General features: G+C 39.5%; 3 protein-coding genes across 7 annotated transcripts; all 3 read left to right on the top strand.

The window, feature by feature from the left end:
• Positions 1-662: 662 nt before the first annotated feature.
• LOC144517427 (uncharacterized) lies at positions 663-5387 on the top strand. The gene is made up of 8 exons (XM_078249546.1): positions 663-951; positions 1876-1979; positions 2129-2585; positions 2680-2772; positions 2857-2893; positions 3131-3202; positions 3286-4683; positions 4782-5387. Exons 1-8 carry the CDS (start codon positions 853-855, stop codon positions 5066-5068), a joined length of 2547 nt encoding a protein of 848 aa, XP_078105672.1. The 5' UTR covers positions 663-852; the 3' UTR covers positions 5069-5387.
• A 1693-nt stretch (positions 5388-7080) lies between these two features.
• On the top strand, positions 7081-11361 carry nudt21 (nudix hydrolase 21). Of its 2 annotated transcripts, XM_078249532.1 has the most exons (7): positions 7081-7379; positions 8388-8588; positions 8677-8740; positions 8826-8915; positions 9533-9608; positions 9754-9868; positions 10924-11361. In XM_078249532.1, exons 1-7 carry the CDS (start codon positions 7258-7260, stop codon positions 10943-10945), a joined length of 690 nt encoding a protein of 229 aa, XP_078105658.1. In that variant the 5' UTR covers positions 7081-7257; the 3' UTR covers positions 10946-11361. The 2 variants fall into 2 exon arrangements, with proteins under 2 accessions (XP_078105658.1, XP_078105649.1); XM_078249523.1 differs by having other exon boundaries at positions 9754-11361.
• A 1540-nt stretch (positions 11362-12901) lies between these two features.
• Positions 12902-19432, top strand: ogfod1 (2-oxoglutarate and iron-dependent oxygenase domain containing 1). Of its 4 annotated transcripts, none has more exons than XM_078249574.1 (13): positions 12902-13193; positions 14349-14494; positions 14583-14629; positions 16195-16295; positions 16403-16519; positions 16602-16693; positions 16793-16921; positions 17405-17518; positions 17593-17672; positions 17751-17989; positions 18091-18219; positions 18298-18356; positions 18698-19432. In XM_078249574.1, exons 1-13 carry the CDS (start codon positions 13028-13030, stop codon positions 18755-18757), a joined length of 1479 nt encoding a protein of 492 aa, XP_078105700.1. In that variant the 5' UTR covers positions 12902-13027; the 3' UTR covers positions 18758-19432. The 4 variants fall into 4 exon arrangements, with proteins under 4 accessions (XP_078105700.1, XP_078105707.1, XP_078105682.1 ...); XM_078249581.1 differs by having other exon boundaries at positions 18091-18213; XM_078249556.1 differs by lacking the exon at positions 18698-19432 and adding an exon at positions 18440-18627.
• The last annotated feature ends 120 nt before the right edge of the window (positions 19433-19552 follow it).

Genomic DNA, 19552 nt, shown 5'->3' on the forward strand with positions numbered 1-19552 from the left:
TTATTTCTTAGTTAACCGCTCAGATAGGAGACAGGCCTTTCAGTACCTGAAGAAACAGAGATAAAATAAATATGCTCCCCATTGAGAAATTGTGTGGATTTGGCCAGTTAAACTATTACAGTCATAAATCAATGTTGAATGATATAAATCATTTTCTAATCTGCCCTTGAAACCAGCGTAAATAATACATTTATATCAAAGTGTTTCAAACTGGGAATTGAGTTGCCTGGTTTGAATATCAAATATTTAAGCACAATTCCCATGAAACTCCCTACACAGGGGAAGAGATTGGTGCTTGTGGGTGTGTCAGTGTCTGTGTCTTATTTTATGAGTTCTGAGCAAGTCTTACAGCTCATAATCAAGATAAATAATCCTCCAGGACTATTTGGGACATTTTCCTCTAGTATTGGTGAGACATCTTGCTTTGAATTACAGCACTTCTGAGCATCTTTTCCGCATATAAAATAAATTATTAATTTGTTACATAACCAATAGAACATTTTGTTCATTTCAGCTGTTTCCATTGCAGTATATACTCATATGTATGTCCCTGTCATAGGCTAGGTTGCAGGGATGTAGGCCTAACAAATGTCAGTGTGGTCACTTTATTCCGCCATCTGTCAGCCTCTTCTTATTTTATCACCATCTTTTTCTCATAGTTTTCCTCTCGGAGGGGAGGGGGCAGAGAAAAGGCGAGGTTCTGTTGTCAAATCTGTCAGTCTAGCCAGCCTGGCCCCTCCCACCTCAGTGGAGGCATTACATACTGCTGCTGCTCGTGCTCTTAGCAACGGTGCCTCAGCAACAGAGCCACGGCAACAGAGCTCCACGGCAACAGCGTGCCGTGTCTCCCCAATGGAGCTGCCATTGGGCGGACCAGCGCTCAGGCACTACACCCAGAGCAGACCGAGACCTCACCGACAAAAACTGAACTATCGTCCCAGCAGATCACAGGTACTGTGAAGGAGGATCAAAGAGTTTTTTTCAAAGATGGAGTGTGAGAGAAAAGGTGTTGTGTGTGATGAGAGAAAATGGAAGGGAGGGAGAGAGGAGAGATGTAATAGGGTACAGAGGGGAGAGGCAGGGGGAAGGGAAGGATTGAGGGGGAGTGCTATAAAAGATGCCTGGTCCCTGCTTGAATAAGGCTGTCCCATTGTACCGGTCACCGGCTGTTTGATGAACCCACACTTGGTATTTTCTGCGTGTAAGAGCATGACGACTATGTATGAGCGCGAGTGGTAGTTTGGTATGAATGTCCTCTTTCTCTCACTGAAAAATACTACTGCTGTTTTGATTTTTTTCATGGGATTGTATCCAAATATGCGTTATCATCTCCATTTTTCACTGAGCTGATCATGTTGTCACAGAGCCATTAGGCTGTAGACATTCACTCCTTTGGAGCCAATGGCCGGGGAGACCAAATTCAAGCAATTCCCCTGACAGGATATCATGTAACGGTGACTTCTGCTAAATTTGTGTTCTGCAGTCAACCTCCTGGTTTTTATTGCTACTTGTGGCTATAGATGTTAATATGATCAGGATGATGCAACACTGCAATTTTGATATCGCATTACCTACACATTGGCAAAATGAGTTATCTTGCTTTCATTCTGCATGTAAAACTCAGTGACGCCCCCCCATTGTACGTTACTGAGCAACTGACTCTCAGGAGACTGGTTTGTAGCATGACTAGATGAGAGATTCAAACCAAAATACACCTATAGAGGCAGAAGAAACAGTAGTGCCAGAGTGTGTGGGTTTTTCATAGGTGAAGGTTATGTAATGTAAAGTTACATGTGATGCAAAAGTTGCTCTTCAACATCAGTTTGTTTGATCTTTGGCGTGAAATGTTTCTCTATGTATGTGTATGGTAATTAGGAGACGATAATTGAGAGTGACAATAAAGTCCTTGAGCTCATGGGGAGAGTTGATGAAGGAGTTGAAGAGTTCTTTACTAAGAGAGTACTTCCTACTGATACACTGTGAGTATCATCATCTGCCTGACTTGCCTCTTCATAGTTCCTTGATATTTAGCTAATCTATACATACTAATAATACTGATTTAATAAACGTATACAATAGAACTGAATGCACACAGTATTGGTTTGATATACAGTATATTATCCTTTAGGAATAAGCAAGATGAGGAATCTATCACAGTGCACGAAGTGGCTCCTGCCAGCTCTGTCCCTTGTCCACCCCCAACGAAAACACTCAGGAGGAAGCTTGGAGATTTCTTTACACTCAAAAAGAGAAGAGGTCTGAAATCAGAAACAAGCCAGGAGGGGCGACCCAAAAAGGCCTCCATCGCTGATCTCATTCGCCCGCTCAGGGAGGTCGCCAGAGCTGAGAAAGAAAAAGACAAGGACAAAGTCAAGGAACACGACAAGGAAAATGAAAAGGAGAAAATGAAAGAACATCCGAGTGCTGTTACTGGAGAGTCAGCTGTTCAGGAGACACCTGGTGCTCCGCTGAGGGGTGAAACTGTGCCTCCCCGCCGAGCTCTCAGAGAGGGGAAGTCCCAGTCTCTCATTTTGCTGTCTGGATCAGCTGCAGCAGGGACTACTAATGCCAGAAACACTTCAAAGGTGAGTGTTAGTAGAGTTTAAGTCATATATACATTTAGATGAGTAGATATGTTTTTTTTTAAAGCGCTTACTACTCTGCTGTTGCTGATTTCAGAAACAATTTGAAGGCCAACATAGTTTTGAACAGAAACTCCATCTCATGCTTCAACGTATTGGAGTTTCCAAAGTCCAGCCAGGAGAGACACAGGTGTGTGAATGTGTATGTCTGAATGTACATATGTCCACTGTAGGAGTCTTCAGAAGTGTTTAAATGCCTTTTTTATTCTTGTAGAATCAGGAGGGAGAGATGAAAAAAGCTGAATCTGAAGGTATGTCCCTTTATCTCTTTTAAGGATTAAACTCCTCTCTGCTCCCACGTAGTGTTAATGAAGCAGAAATCATCTTTGAACTTAAGGGATTTGTATTTAAGGAGAGACTTTTTAAACATGGTTCACTTCTCTATTATAAAGATTGAATATATCTTTGGGCTGATAGGACTGCTCTCCATCCACAATAGTGACATAATAGTGAATTAATTCCTCCTGTAAATGATCTTTGTGTCTCAGGTACTATCATTGACAGTAAACCTGAGCCACCACCTACTTACACAAAACCTCGAACAATGTCTGCATCATCAGGTAAAACACAAGCACTGATTCACTTTCGCATACAGAATGTGTATGAGAAGCTAAATAATTTTCACATTTCATTATTTCTTTAGATACAAGACATCAAATTCGCCCAAGCGTGTCAGCACACGAGTCAGCTGGGAAACCCGCTTTGCTTCCAAAGCCCTTTATCAAGCCAGGTCCACCCCCCACAACATCTGGTCGCAACACACCTGAGAACGAGCTAGCCCAAATACAGGAAGGGGAGACAAACACGCCCACTAAACTGAGTCCAACTGCAGCTCTGTCTACCCCTGCTGCTCCTGCACCCACTACTACCACCACTCCTACTGTACTGACAATCTCAAACTCAGTCCCAGACTCAACCAATATTACAAGTACTGTACCTCCCTCTGACACAGATATATGCGCTGACTCTGTTAACCCCGCTGCAGCAGCTACAACACCCACAAATGTTACAGAGACTGACAGCAAACCTTCAATCCCTGAAGCTAATGCTACTATCACTGACTATGACTCCACCTTTCCGACAACCCTTACAAGTACCACTACTCCCACAGAGCCCCCCACCACTGTTTTAGTTACTTCCACTTTCTCTGAGTCCATGACTCCAAGCCTCTCTGTCATTTCCAACTCAACAACAATAACTATGCCTTCCATTACCACCTTGGAAACAGTTTCTGCTCCCAGCAATGAATGCTCAGTTTCCACAACATCAACAAATCTGTCAACTAAATCGACTTTCCCAGATCCAAATGGTGTCCCCTCCATTGACGCTACTCCTGCTGCTAGTGGTGATGCAGCTATTTCAGTCATCACCACAGCTTCTTCACCCTCCACCAGCATATCAGATGTGCCACCAGGCTTATCTGCCCCCGCTAATTCAGTTACTGAAGCTTGTTATGATTCCACTTCAGTCACCTCTACTAGCTCTGTACCTTTAGCTTCATCAGTCACAAAAACAACATCTCCACCTCCTAACTCAAGTGATACAATTTCAACCGCAGTTTCACCCGTCGCCACAATTACTTCTTCCTTCCCCCTGATCTCTTTTGCCCTTCCTCCCACCATCTCCACCTCTTCCACCACCACTACAAGCCCAACATCCACCGACTGCATGAACTCTATCTCTGCTTCCATTATCACCCACCCAGACACCCCTGGCCCTGCTGATATCTCTGTTCCCTCCACTTCTTCCAGTGAAACAGACACCACTTCTACCACCACCACCAGTTTAAACCGTGCAGATACCACTTCCACCACCAGTTCAGCTACCACAGCTGCAATTTGCTCCCCACTCATGACTGACTCAGACCCACCTTACACTAATAACGTCAGCACTACCCTCACACCAACTATTGATAACTCAAGTGCTACTTCTCCTCATTTGACCAGTCCAGCTCCCTCTAATGGTCATCCAGTCCAAGACAATGATTTGCAGACATCTCCTGAAGAAAGATCTAGTGTAGAGCCTGCAGAAAAGGGCACAGGTAAGTTTTGAGTTCTGTGAGTATGCATTGTATGCTTGTATATAATCCTCTGCTCTAACAAGTATGTTGAATGGTGTGTTATTTTCCTCTCTCAACAGCAGATGAGGAGCTTGCGATGGTTCGAAACAGTGAGCAAACTGAGATGGATGAAAGCAAGAAAGTCGGAAACGGTGGGGAGAAGAGCGAGAATGAAAACGAGAAACCAACTCTCGCTTCTGACAGCGAAGTCATAATAAAAGAAGTGCAGAAAGAAAGTGTGAAACCTGAATTAGACACAATGAAATCAGAAGTGGGAATGGCTGAACCTACATCAGGGAAAGATGATGAGCTGTGCAGCAACAAGGGGGAGATGGAAGGTCAAAAACAAGAAGAGGTTGATAAGTAAATCAAAAATAAAGAAATTGCTAAACATGGGACCAACTACTGTGACGGGGGCAGGAGAGGCCACAGTAAAGGGTAAAGGAGGAGGGGGGTTGGGATGATCCATGGCACTTCCTACAGGGACCACCACATTACAACAGCACACCACAAAGGGTGGGCCACTGGACCAAAGAACTGAGATCCCCTTGTGTGTTGTAACCAACAAATCCAGCAGTGTCTTTGTCCTTTTTTAACTTTTGTTTGAATTTTTGCATTGCATGTATGATTATGTACCATAAGACAACTACTGTGGTAAAATACACCATGTTTACAATAGATGGATAAGAGACATAGTTATGACTATTAAATGGAATATTGAATTAACTGAGTCATTCCCTGTGCTTTTTGTGTGACTACATAAATTACTAACAAAATCATGTTTTCTGACAAGAAAATCTAAACTCAAGGTACACTTTCTTCTTTTTCTGGAGCCCAGGGTTTATCAGTTCCCATGGAGATAGGTCAGTTGATCACAGGTGATTATGTCATTGTCTCTGTTCAACAATGGTCTTTGGTGCCAGAATAGCTTGAGCAAAGTGCTCAAAAATCTGCTGAGAAGGGCTGTGAAATGTTGAAAGCTCTAGAAAAAGCCAGTAAACAGACCTTGAGTTAAGGTTTTTTTTTTTTCAAACCATTGTCAAAATACTATTATTATATTTCATATATTTGAAAGAGATCAGACACAATATTAAATGTGTGTGTGTGTGTGTGTGTGTGTGTGTGTGTGTGTGCGTGTGCGTGCGTGCGTGCGTGCGTGCGTGCGTGCGTGTGTGTGTGTGGGTGGGTGGGTGGGTGGGTGTGTATAGGGATAAATCTACAGGTCTGATTTATAAATCTATAGGTCTGATTTATAATTGGATATTGGTTGGACTAGAAGTATTCCAGTAATGATGTTGGAAAATAATCTAAATCACAGGTAACCCTAGATGTTAAATGGTATTTCTTTATTTTATTTCTATGCTTTCTATGCTGGTAATACAATTGTAAGGCAATTTTTAAGGCAAATGAATGTTAAAGTCATATTTTGTTTTACATTACAGCACCGCAGTGTTATCAAGGACGCAATAGAGAATGTAACTTGTTAGCCTATATTACTCTCATTATGATAGCCTTCAAATACAGCGTTCCAACTGCCTCCCAGGGTAAATTATATGTGCATAGCAGAGCTTTCCTTAACTAAATTCTGAAATGAAGGTCATTAAAGAAAATCAACATTTTCACAACTAAAATACATTTTTATCCAAACCAAATTCTCTTAACTATCTATAATGTGCAGTTATATGTATATCAACAAACTCAAAAAGTTACTGTGTTTTTCCCGTTTCTTATGAAGACAACTGGCCAAAGTCTGTAGTACAGGATGTAATGAAAGTGATCCTCATTTAGCCTCATTCATAAATGTTTCTTAAATTTAACTTGTGTTTTTGAGCAAAATGTCTACAGAAAAAAAACTAGTGTGGAAATCATAATAATGCACTACATCTTGATCTTGAACATAGGTATAGCTGATGATGAATATACGCAGATTTTTTGTATAGGCCTATGCAAAATTGATGAGACCGACACCCTGGAAATGAAAGGCCAGCTGAAAGAGGGGAGTGTAAACAATTTTAGGTGTGGTTAATACACACAAAAAAACCTATTGCAGCTGTGTGAGTTATTTTGCCTTGTTCCTTGTTTTAGAGGTGTTTAAGACCTTTAATTCATGATATCCCAGAACACTGACCCAGCAGCTCTTTGCAGTGCAGTCTAATGTGAATTTAAAATCTGAATAAGATGTATTGCCAAGTACGTTTTCAATGACAATGAACTTGCCTTGGTGTTTGATGCATACATAAACATATGAAAAGGAAATAAATAAATAGTAGTGCAACAGACAAGAACATACATTTAGATTGATGGTTTTAAATAACCCGCTGATGTTCATCATCCAGACCAGCAGGTGTCGCTGGTGGGGACATCGGCCAGAAAAACCGCACTTCATCACCAGGAAGAGGAGGGCCGAGGGAAACGACGGTAGAGAAATTGTTGTGGATTGTCCACACAAGTGTTGAGAGTTTCTTTTGATATTCAGATAGTCCAGCGATTTACGAACCAACTACCATCTGAGGTACAGTTAAAGGAGGATTTAGCCTCATCGCGCACACGTTAGAGATGTCGGTCGTGCCTCCCAATCGCTCGACCACCGGCTGGCCGCGCCGTGGTTCCGTTCAGTTTGAGAACAAATACATGAGCGGGCCTACTAAACCGCTCACACTGGAGAGGACCATCAACCTGTGAGTTCATGTGGACCAGTAATAATGCAGCTCATATCAGTTTCTAAATGTTAAGATAACGACCCACAGCAAAGTCAATCTAAAGCTCAATTAGCTAACGTTAATTGTGTTTGATGCACACCGGCGAGAGCCAGGAGAAGCTGACCACTTCAGATATAACAATGTGTTTCACACAAAACATCAGTGTCCCTGATGTGGCCTCGTATTGGCCTTGGATGTGGTTGCTTTCCAAGAAATTAGTCTAAAGGTATGGTAGATAAAATACCATATAGGACGTTAAAAATAATTGCTAAAAATGTATTTAGTTGGACGCTTTCATTGTTTGTTTTCACTCAGTAGTCGCATTTTAGAAAATTGTATCATTTAATTTTTAAATAGAGCTGCAACTAACTATTATTGATTATAGAGGTGACCTTATTAGTTCATTTATCAAATTCGATTGACAAAAAATTAATTGACCACAGTTCTTTTCAAATCAAATATAAATTATAACAATCCACACTTTCAGTTTCTCAAATGGGATTATATATTTCCTTGTCTATAAACTAAATACATTTGGTCTCTGGCTGTTGGTCGGGCAAAACAGGCAATTTAAATATAATAATATACCAAATGTGGGTTTGGGGAATTTGAATTTTTTTTTTCTTCATATTTACATTACATTATACATAGACTCTTTGGGCTCTGGGAAATCGTGATGTGCAAATTTCACTATTTTCTGACATATAGATTTTAAAAACAATCTCTTCATCCAAAAAAGTAAGAGATGGTTTAATCAATTAAAAAAAAAAAAAAAAGTTTGTTGCAGTCCTAGATTAACATTGTATTATTATAGTATCTCTCTCTCTCTCTCTCTCTCTCTCTCTCTATATATATATATATATATATATATATATATATATATATATATATATATATATCTCGCAGCTTTACTTTTTATAACATACAGGTAGAAACCACACTAATGTCCATGCTTAATTACTTTTTATGTGTGCAATTGTACTTCAGATACCCTCTAACCAACTACACATTCGGCACCAAGGAGCCACTGTATGAGAAGGACAGTTCAGTGGCTGCCCGGTTCCAGCGGATGCGGGAAGAGTTTGATAAAATGGGAATGCGGAGGACAGTGGAGGGTGTTCTCATTGTCCATGAACACAGGCTGCCTCATGTGTTACTGCTGCAGTTGGGCACCACTTTCTTCAAACTGTGAGTAATTGATGTTAGAAGGCTCCTGTATGAAGCAGAAAGTGTTGTTTACCGAACAGTCGTCTGAAAGTTTGCTTCTGTTCCGCAGGCCCGGGGGAGAGTTGAGTCCTGGAGAAGATGAGGTGGAGGGTTTGAAACGTCTAATGACTGAGGTAGCTACATCACAGCACAGTTTAAGCTTCTTTTTGCTGTGGTTATTGTGGAGTTTACGTATATTAACTTTTGTTTTGATGTTAGATCCTCGGACGGCAAGATGGCGTGAAACAGGACTGGGTGATTGACGACTGTATCGGCAACTGGTGGCGCCCCAACTTTGAGCCTCCACAGGTTAGTACACACGGATGACAATAAAGTTTTGAGGAATTAATTAACTGAAGGAACATTTTTAATAGATAATGTTATTTATAACATTTAAATTGTAAGCAGAGTGTATCATTAAGAGATCAGTACTGAAATGTTTTTAGCAGCCTCTGAACAGCATCTGTTGTCCCTACGTGTGCAAGCCACTGTGGTTTAAAATGTGTATTTGTTTTATGAATATGCAATGATTTTGAGATTTGTATATGATTTTGAGACTTAAACATACTTTCATTGCTAACCTAACAATATTACTAATGTGAGGTATATGTCAAATTCTCAAAGATGGAGAAAAAAAATGGAAAAACTTGGTTGTTGTGTCTGACACGTAGTGTCATTTCATTCTCCGATGCTCCACTCGGTGTGGCCTGTTTTTTTTTACTTGTAGAGTTACTGTACAGTAGAAATTAGTGCAGCACATCAGTTACTGATGACAACGTATTGCAAATGGCTGCCAGTTTCTGCTTCATAAATACAGAATGAAACATGAAAATGCACTCTGAATCCCAGGCTGAATTCTCTGTTGTCAATCAGCGCAGATGTAGTTTATATCTGTGTGAACTGATCTAAAGTTGTTTGTCTTGCAGTATCCGTATATTCCAGCTCACATCACCAAACCTAAGGAGCACAAGAAGCTATTCTTGGTTCAGTTGCAGGAAAAAGGTCAGTATATCAAAACGTAACTTGTGAAATTATTGGATTCCAGCATTGATGTTTAGAAGTAGAGAATAAATGGTAGAAACGCATGTAAAAAGTTCCATAGTATCATTTCTTCTTGTTTGGAAACCTGTGATTCATGTTTCCACAGCGCTGTTTGCTGTCCCCAAGAACTATAAACTGGTGGCAGCACCATTGTTTGAACTGTATGACAACGCTCCTGGATATGGACCAATCATTTCCAGTCTACCACAGCTATTGAGCAGGTATTGTTTATGTCATTGTGTAAGCAGCGGAAATTGAACTGACCAGTTCAATTTCAACCAGTTTTTTTTTTCTGTTGACTGTCACTGGCTAAATTAAAAATTGAAGGGCTGGAATCAAATATCAATACATGAATTGTCTGTAACAAGGATCTGTTATGTTCAATTGCTGACAAAACCTGTATCTGTAACTTTTCTAATTGTAACATAATAAACATTTTATCAACACCCGTTAACACAGTGAAAGCACAATGAATATAGAGACTACTTAAGAGCGTTTTCAGATAGTATCCATCCTTCTGAAGTGTCTGAGGACAACACTGAAGACTGCACCACAGCTTATTTATACCAGCCAGGAGGCAAAAGGAGACGTATACCTGTACACACAGTATTTGCAGATAAATATTGTACTTAAAATGAACAAGCATGCAAAGCAGTATGCAGGAGTTTGTCACTTGTATTCAAGTTGCTCAGCCTCTGATGCACTAGTCACACATTCAGGTGTGCAGGGATTTTTTTTTTTTTTGTATTTGACTTTAAATTTGCTCAAAAGGGTTTACTGTATTACAAAGAGAAATCAATATTGCAAGTGATGGTGCTCAAGTAACTCCTCAGAGCAGGAAATGACACCAGCAAGACTCCTGCATGAACTCTAAAACTTAAAGGTTCCCTGTGGAGTTTTCTTGTATGTTTACATTAAGTGGTACTCACTAAAACTCATTGTGTATCCTTGAGATCAAACCAATGGGATGAATGCATATCCTTAATCATAAAACATTTGCAAAGCAGATTTTTTTACTGAGTATTTTAAAATCTGATTTTGTTTACATCCATGTGCTTGCTAGTAGTTGTCTTCCTGCCTGCCTTGGTTGGCACATTGTTATGGCCCACTCAAAAACAAAACTGCTTAAAAACTCCAGAGGTTTCCTTTTAATAGAAAAAAAAATTAAAACAAAAATTTGGAAAAAAAACTAATTGCAGTGCCCTTATTGTGAAAATCATCAACTTAAAATAATAATAATAATAATAATAATAATAAAATAATTATCTTTTTATAGGTTCAACTTCATTTACAACTAACTTGAGTGAACAGAAGTACGTCTCGCTGTCTCTGTGAGTGCAGTCCTGTGTGAGTGAAGATGAGACAATGTGGAGAAAAAAAAATACTTCATCTTTTAGTTCAACTTTCACAAAGGAAAAGCTTGTCATGTCAGGTATATTGACAGTTCACAGGGGTGTTTATACTGTTAGAAGAAGAAAATGAAAATGTCATGTGTCTGTTTTTTTTAATCTTGAGAAACTGCTAGTTTGTGTAGTACTCAAGTCTGTTTATTCCAGTGTGTTTAGAGTCTGATTTTATGTCCCCTGAGGAGGCTAATGTTGGATTAAACAAACTGTCATTGAGTTTTCCTGTTGTTTTAACCTGTAACAATGCTGTGCTCATTTTTTCTTTTTAATAAAACAGTCTTTTTGAGTATGTTTTTATACAATTTGCAGAGCAAGTGAGTGGTTATTGTTTCTGTTTACCTGTCACTTAATTCCAGACTGAGATGAAGTCACTACTGTATTAAATTGCTCAACGGTTACAACAGAAAGTGCTATGATGACAAAACAATCAAATGCTGCTGTTTTATATGTTCCCTTATTTGGTGGGTTGTTGTACACTTGCCAAAAGAAAGGCAGTGATCTTGTCCCAATCCGATATATACATGGGGATCAACTATCCAGTGTATACACATCAAGTGAATGTGAAAACCAAAATATTTCCGTGTGAGTCACTACTGGAGCTCATGAGGCTGAAATAAGATAAGTGAGTGTGGTACAGAAAAATTGGTCACTTTCAGTGTGTAACTTGACTGACTTTGCCCTGAAGTTGACCTTTTAGGCAGTCGAGTAACACCCCAATACGCTTAAATCACTTGTTCATTTCTAGGGTTAAAGTTAGATATGTGCTCTGTTACAACCAGGTACTAAGTACTAATTCTAAGATAGTTTGAGTACGTTCACATTGGAAAAATGATAGTGGCAGTGTGCATATGTCACGCATTACTTATTCACTCACTTCATTACCACAACACTATTAATTTTCATTTCATTTTTTTTTTTTTGCCCACTTTTGAATGTAGCCTGCGTGATATAATATTCATCTATCCATTCTCTAAACCACTTATCCTGTTAAGGGTCATCCCAGCACACACTGGGCAGCATTGTTTTACTGTATGTAATGTAAGAGTCAAATCAAATGAAAACAAATAATCGTAATCATGCCTAATAGAACATTGTTCTTGTCTGTTTATAAATTTGTTTTGTTTTGAACTTTGTGAATCTGCAATGCTGCAGGCTTTGATTGTGGGACTGTAATTATGCACAGTACAGTATTATACAGAGTGGTTTGGTTGTCTTGCAGCAAGGTGAAATAACTGACACTGAACTGAACACAAGAAACCATAAAAAGTTAAAGGTTCAACAATGCAGTGGTTAAAGTGGCAATCTCTGAAGTATATCATATATTATATCGTATATATTTTAGGAAAGTCTGCATTTAATTTTTAAATGCTATCAAGCTAGATTCCACTCAAGAATATTCTCACATTTAAACATGACAAAAATATAGTAATCATTTTTCATGAGAACCAGCATTCTCCAAAAAGCAATCCAAATCTAACATTTTCTGTTATAAAAGGTGCAAACATATCAATATTAGAAGTAAACCAGGTGTAACAAAATATTACACTAAAATAATAGAAGATCTGTGGTCTTTCTCACTACATTTGTATTGGAAAAAACATTTTCCTAAACAATATTGTAGGTGTCAAAGATAAGGAGAAAATATATATTTGATAGTTTTTGCTTGAGAAATCAACAATATTTATATTTAATGCCTCATCCCTCTTAAAGCTAAAACGTATTTTTTTTTAAATTATGATAAACATTTAACAAAGTATTCTTCTGTTCAGTCTGACAATGCTGCCTGACAGTCTCAATCAGGGAAGAAATGGACCCACGTTCCATAACGTCATCGTCCCGCGACGCACGGGCCATTTCACACCCATGCGTCAGTAGTGTACTGCTATGTGTGGATGTTGTCGAAACTGTTCATAACCTGCGTGTTTAACTGGTTTCACACACCGAATCGTTAAAAAACATATATTATAGGCTATAATGGCGTCCAAACGTCAACCGGATGAGAGTGTGAAAACAGACAAGAAGAAAAAGAAGAAGAAGACGACTTGTGAAGAAACAGCTGAACTTTGTTCAGTTGTGGAAGACGAGCAGGTGAAGAAGACTGTGAAGGAGGCGTGGAGCCAAAGGAGTCCCTGCAGACAGGGTTAGTGAAGCAGAAAAATAAAACGACTTTTCTAAACGTAACGTTACAGCCTCAGATAGTTAACTGACAGTCAGTCAGAAATGGAAATGAGCTCTGCTACTTGAACCGGTGCCACAGTGTTGGTATGACTGTGTCCTGGGTTTGTCTGCGACTGCGCGTGTTGCTCTTTGACACATTGTAACGTTGCTAAATCATAAATATAACAGCAAAGCAAATATACGTGAGACAGATGGCCCAGTAATGCACAAAGAAACCCGGCTGATTAAACTACTGAAACGTCCCCAGCTGGTCATTACTTGACCAGTTTTTATTTTGTTTTCGGTTTTTTGTTTTTGTTTTTTAGTTTAGCCTTTTAGAACAACTTTATGCAGCTTCACAATCGGGACACAACCATGTCCACCTTGGACCACCACAGATACTAACCAGTAACTTTTTGTAGTTGACAGTTGATCGGTCTCTTTACTGTTTTGGTATTTTATCCTTCTTTTTTTGGTTTAAATTTGATTATATTTTCCTTCTAATAGGGGTGATATGGATAACACCCTTTTACAGTAAATGCAATTCTATATCATGATATATGTTATGATGTAGGGATTTTCAGAAAAAATAATTAAATATTGTTTGTGGATAAGATAACCAGACAGGAGGAATTTCAGTTTTTGGCAAAATTGCCATAAAAAAAAATCATGCTCATTGATTTGCAGCATTTATCTGATACCTCCCAGAGGTATTAATGGTATAGGGTAGGCTATTAATGGCAACATCTCTGATGGTAGACACATTTATATTCTCATGGTATAAATTGTCATATTGCCCAATCCATCCTTCTAATATGTCTAAAGACTGGAGTTTAGCATCATTGTTTTTCCCATTTTACTTTATTTAAATTGACCTAACCCACTTAAATAAATATGTATGTAACTTTTGTGTGTCACTCCAGTGAAAAGTCACTGCTAAAAAGTCTGTTTACCAGGTCCAAATAATATTTCACTTTTGTTGTTAAGATTCAGTTTCTCATTAGTCTGGTTACGTTTATGTTTTGAGGCTGTAGCTGCCCTGAGACACTGTTTGTGTAGTAGAGCCTTTGCAAAAGCAGAAGTGAGTTACTTGTCAACATCTCAGCTAGACACATTATCTTTTGTTATTTATGTGCAGGGGATCTGGAGTTGGACTGCCACCCTTTCCCTCACTGCATCATCAAGAACTTCCTCGGCAGCGAGACCTTCGTGGAGAACCTCCAGAGAGAACTGCTGGAGCTCAACTTCCACGAGAAGTCAAACGATCTGTACAAATTTAAACAGGTGTCTATCAAACTGACCTCACTGATTTATTCCTGTTAGGTTGTTGTCTTATTATCTTTACGTTGTTGTTGTTGTTGTTCCCACACAGTCAGATGACTTGAGGAAGAGAACAGAGCCACATATCGCAGGACTGAGGTAAAAAATAATTTGTATTCTTGTGTTGTGTACTGTGTATGATGATATATATGTTGGTATGAGTTTTTTTGTGGCAGAGTCTGAGTAAATTATGATCATAATGGTTGGTCTCTGCATGAGCTACAAGTGGAATAAAAATGCTTTGAAGAGAGGTAGCTCATTCTGTCAGGTGGAATCAAAAGCTAACAAACTTGTTTTGATACAATTTTTACTACAGGTCGTCTGTTTGACAGACATCACATTGACTAAATCAATCAATCAATCAAATCGGGAGCAAGTTGGCGTCTTATTGTCTTGGTTAAGAGAGTAGAGATGGTATTAAACCACCAAACCAACAATGAATGGCCAATTAAAGAGAGAGTTTGGATCTTTTTAAGTAGGGTTGTTTGAGGTACCTATCCATAGTCAGTGTATTACCCAGTAGAGGGCGGTTGGCACGCCCCCAGTGTGGTGAAGCAGGCAGGATTACTGGCATGGAAGCAAAGCAATGTCCTGCTGTGACTGGGGCCCACACAGCAAAACGTATTTTAGTCACATAAAAATATTTATTTTTGAATATTTTCACTGCTTTACCTTGCCGTCAGACAGCCCTTTTAATATCTAAAAATCAACAGGGCAAATTATGTATTTGTCATCAATTATTTAAGTCAGGCCCAGTGGTAGTGAGGCATGTTGGGGGTTATTTATCAGCTCCACCAGGTGGAGCCAGAGATCACATCTGCCTACTAATGAGTACATTTCCTTCATTTAGTGCTGTTGATTCTGTTAACATTAACAAGTGGCATGGTGTACAAGTGAACACAATGGAAAATGGGCTCAGCTGCAGTTGCTCACAGGGGATCCTTGTTAAGCAGAATGACTGTTTGTTATTCAGTCTGGTGGTTCCAGTGCTGAACTTTGCAGTGAACACAAGGGTAGCGCACTATATGTTATTACAGCTGTGTAAATGTTGGGGCTTTCAAAAAATGACTAGAAACAAAGATATTTTTATAGAATTATGGAGCAGTAGAAGCCGCCAAACCTGCCAAGAGGTTCAGTGTTTAAACCAAGTCTAAGAAAAAATAAGATCTCAGTGTATAAATCAAGATGGATATGAGCTGGGTGTCAAGTCTGAATCCAAGACAACACCTCTGAGACTCAAACAATACCAAGTATCAAAAAAATAATAAGCAATCCTTTCCTTTTATTTTGAAATAATGTGCAGTTGTTTCATTACAATTATGACAAGCTGTGTTTACAGTGAGAGACTGCAACATGTTATTTCTTCTAAATACGTATTTGTTATTATATATATATTGTTACACCTACTAAGGAAATGCAGCCCTGAGGAATAAATACCGTAATTAAATACACAATAACGGCCTCCTCTTGTGATCATCTATTATTTATGTCACAACAAAATGTCACGGTAGGATTGAGCAGTTGAACAATCTGTCTATGTGGCGAGGCTTTCAAAATATCTCATTAAATACAAGGTTAAAGGTTCAGCCACATTGTCAGTACAAAACAGGATTGCACCATGAAATGTATACTGTATATATATTTCCCTGTGTCACTGTTTTCAGGGCAGCACTGTTTGGGCGTTTCCGCTCCTGGCTCGGGGAAGTGTTGGGGGTTGAACTAGAGCCCACAGTGGATATTTCTTGTGCAAAATATGAATACACAGGTGAGCCTGTTTTTAAAATCATGCAGGAAGGGCTGTTTTACTTTTAGGCTGTTTGATCAGATTTTTGACGAGTTGACGTGAATGTAAAATTCACTCTTCCTTATTAGATGTTCTTTTGTGTCATGATGATGAATTGGAGGGGAGGCGCATTGCTTTCATCCTGTATCTCGTGCCTCCGTGGCAGAGCAGGGACGGGGGAACCCTCGATCTTTACACAACAGACAGTGAGTGCCTCACTTTGTGTGTATTTCTGTGCTTTCAGATAACAGAAGTGTATAAGTGTGTAATTTCCATCTTTGTCAACAGGTAATTTCCAACCGCAGAGTATAGTGAAGTCGCTCATACCCTCTTTGAACACCCTCGTCCTCTTTGATGTTTCTCCAGTCTCCTTTCACCAAGTAAGAATAACCGTTCCTGTTTTTCATCACTGTTTCACCAAAGAAGCAGCTGTGATTGCACATCGATTGTAGATCGATAACGTGTTGTTTTTTGTTCAGGTGTCAGAGGTTTTGACACAGGACAAGTGTCGTCTGTCTCTGAGCGGCTGGTTTCACGGGCCGTCTTTGGAGCGTCCTCCTCGCCACATAGAGCCCCCCGTCCCACGGAGCCCACACTTACCGAGAGATGTGAGTTTGGTCAAACGTGCGCACTATATTTATAGAAATAGTTTTAGGAAATACACTCAGTTGCTTTCCCGCCTTTCTTTCTTTAGATGAGAAGATCAATGTCTTGTGTTTGTATGGCACATATGAAGCTACAGCTGCTTAGCTTAGCTTAGCGTAATGACTGGAAACAGGGGGAGACAGCTAGCCTGGCTCTGTCCAAAGGTAACAGAATCCACCTACCACCCTAAATCTCACTAAGTTTGTCTTAAGGGTAAAAACAGCATGTTTCAGATTTACGCTGGACTATTTCCTGGCTGTGAGCAGTGACTTCCTGAATAGGAGCAAAGCTAATTGTCTCCTGGCTCCAACTTCATATTTAAAAGACAGACGGTGGTATCAATCTTCTCATCGGAATCTCAGCAAGAAAGTAAATAAGTGTATTTCCCAAAATGTCAAAACGGACAGACTACTGACATTTTTTTTTTTTTTTTGTGTTCATGACAGGAAACATTGCTGCTGGAGTGGGTCAATCCAGTGTACCTGGACATCTCCTACCAAGAGCAGATTCAGGAGGAGTTTGAGGACAGCTCTGAAATTCAGCTCAAAGATTTTCTCAAGGTAACTTCTTACTCGTTTTTTTCTGCCTTGTATGTGTCCCCTTGTTTCTTTCAGCTGAATATGTCTGTCCTCAGGAGGAGAAGTTCAGGGAGGTGAGGGAAGCACTGCAACTCACTCAGATTCAGTGGACGAGGAGAGGTCCGCCTAATAAGAGGTAGGACATGTTTTGATAGATCATTTAAGAGCATATTCTAAGACTGTGATTACAGGCGCTGTATTTGTGTCCATTTAGATGCTATGAAGCAGCCTCTCTGGATACCCTGCCTCAGTGTGTGGGTGCATGTTGGGAGCTGCTTCGTTCAGAGGCTTTCTTCCTGCTTCTCTCCAACTTCACCGGCCTTCGATTGCACTACCTGTGTCCTGCTGATGATGACGATGACAATAAAGACGAGGAGAGAGAGGACGTACTCGACGGAAAGGCCATGGGGTCTTCGACCGAATCACCATCAGCAAATACGAGCAGAGAGAAAGGTGTGTGTGTGTGTGTCAGTGTGAGTGGGTTTCTTCAGCTATGAGTCTTTACAGCTGTTTATGTGTGTTTTTTTTTACCTTTGTTTTGTTTGTTTCTTTAGAGCCAAGCACACCTGTGTGTTGTGGTGAACTGCGTCGATGGTCTCATGGCGGCTACACTCTGTTGCATGATGCAGAAGCAGCGCGGGCAGAGTACGCTCTGGACCTTGTTTTACCTTTTTGTGGTGCGGGTGAGTCCACACACATGCACACATACAGGAAGGACAAATCAGTCAATCCTGTGACCTTTACAAAACTTTCTTTCATAGACTGGCAGTCAGAGTTTGGGGGCTTCACGTGTTATGTTGCTAATGAAGAGGATGAGGAGGTGAGTGTTGATTACAGTATGAAGTGTAATTGTACATGTATGGGCAATACTTTATCATTGCTTTGGTTTCCTCCTCATCACAGCTCCTGACAGTGTATCCAGAGGATAATTCCCTCGCCCTTGTCTACAGAGACAAAGAAACCCTCAAATTTGTCAAACATGTCAACCACAAAAGCTCCTCTGGTTCTGCTAACAGTTCTACCTACGGAGCATTTTATGACTTCTCTTTTGTGTACTATGAATAAATATATATATATATATATATGTCTTATCTTGTGGTTTGACATCTTTCTTTCCTCTTCTTAAGGTTTTTTCTTAAGGCAACATCTGTTTATTCACAGATGCTGCCCTGCTCCTTGGGAGTTATTTGGGATTCATTGTTTTGCTCAAGAACTATTTGATGTGTCTATTTGACAGAATGAGCTGGGGATTGAACCGCCAAGCCTTTGATTACTGGACCAGCACCAGTTACTGGAAAACTTAACAGAAAAAGTTTAATTCAGTTAAGTTTTAATAGATATTGTTCAGGCATACCCATTTGCAAATTATCAGTCCCCTAAAAGTCTGCTAGCTACTTTTAGTGCATCTTCATTTCATGAAAATTACATATTGAAGATTTTGGTTGAATTGGCACTGCTGTTGTTATTGCAGTTGACTTCAACCAAGTGTGTGAGAAGATAAGTAAGCGTAGATGGGATGAGACAGCTCGGTCCCAGCTCTTAAACTAAATCATTAAACATTACAGTTTATCTGCTATTACCTTGGTCAGTGCTAAAAACATTGGTTCACTTCAGTAACTATGGGTACAAATCTTTTGTGTATGTGGATCCTTTTTAATTGTAATACCAATTAAATGGAAAATTATTTTTACATGACAGAATGATGCTTTTGACACAGTGGTGAAACCAGTATCATAATCAAACAGGTACACAAACTTAATTTTTATTTCAGCCAGATTTGGTAAAACAATGTTTTATGGATCTTTTTATTACCAATTTTTCCATAAATATATACATGTTTTCCCATCATACATCTTTGAACAGCATTAAAACTACACATTTTGGCAAAACCTCTTACATGGAAATTGTATTTATTTGTAATTCTATAAAGTTTGAAAAGGCAATTGTCTCCATTTGTGTCCATGAACATACACTGAAGTGTAGCAACTAGGGCTGTATGTAATCATTTCCCTCATC

The sequence above is a fragment of the Sander vitreus genome, chromosome 1 (genome assembly GCF_031162955.1).
Source record: "Sander vitreus isolate 19-12246 chromosome 1, sanVit1, whole genome shotgun sequence".
NCBI lineage: Eukaryota > Metazoa > Chordata > Actinopteri > Perciformes > Percidae > Sander > Sander vitreus.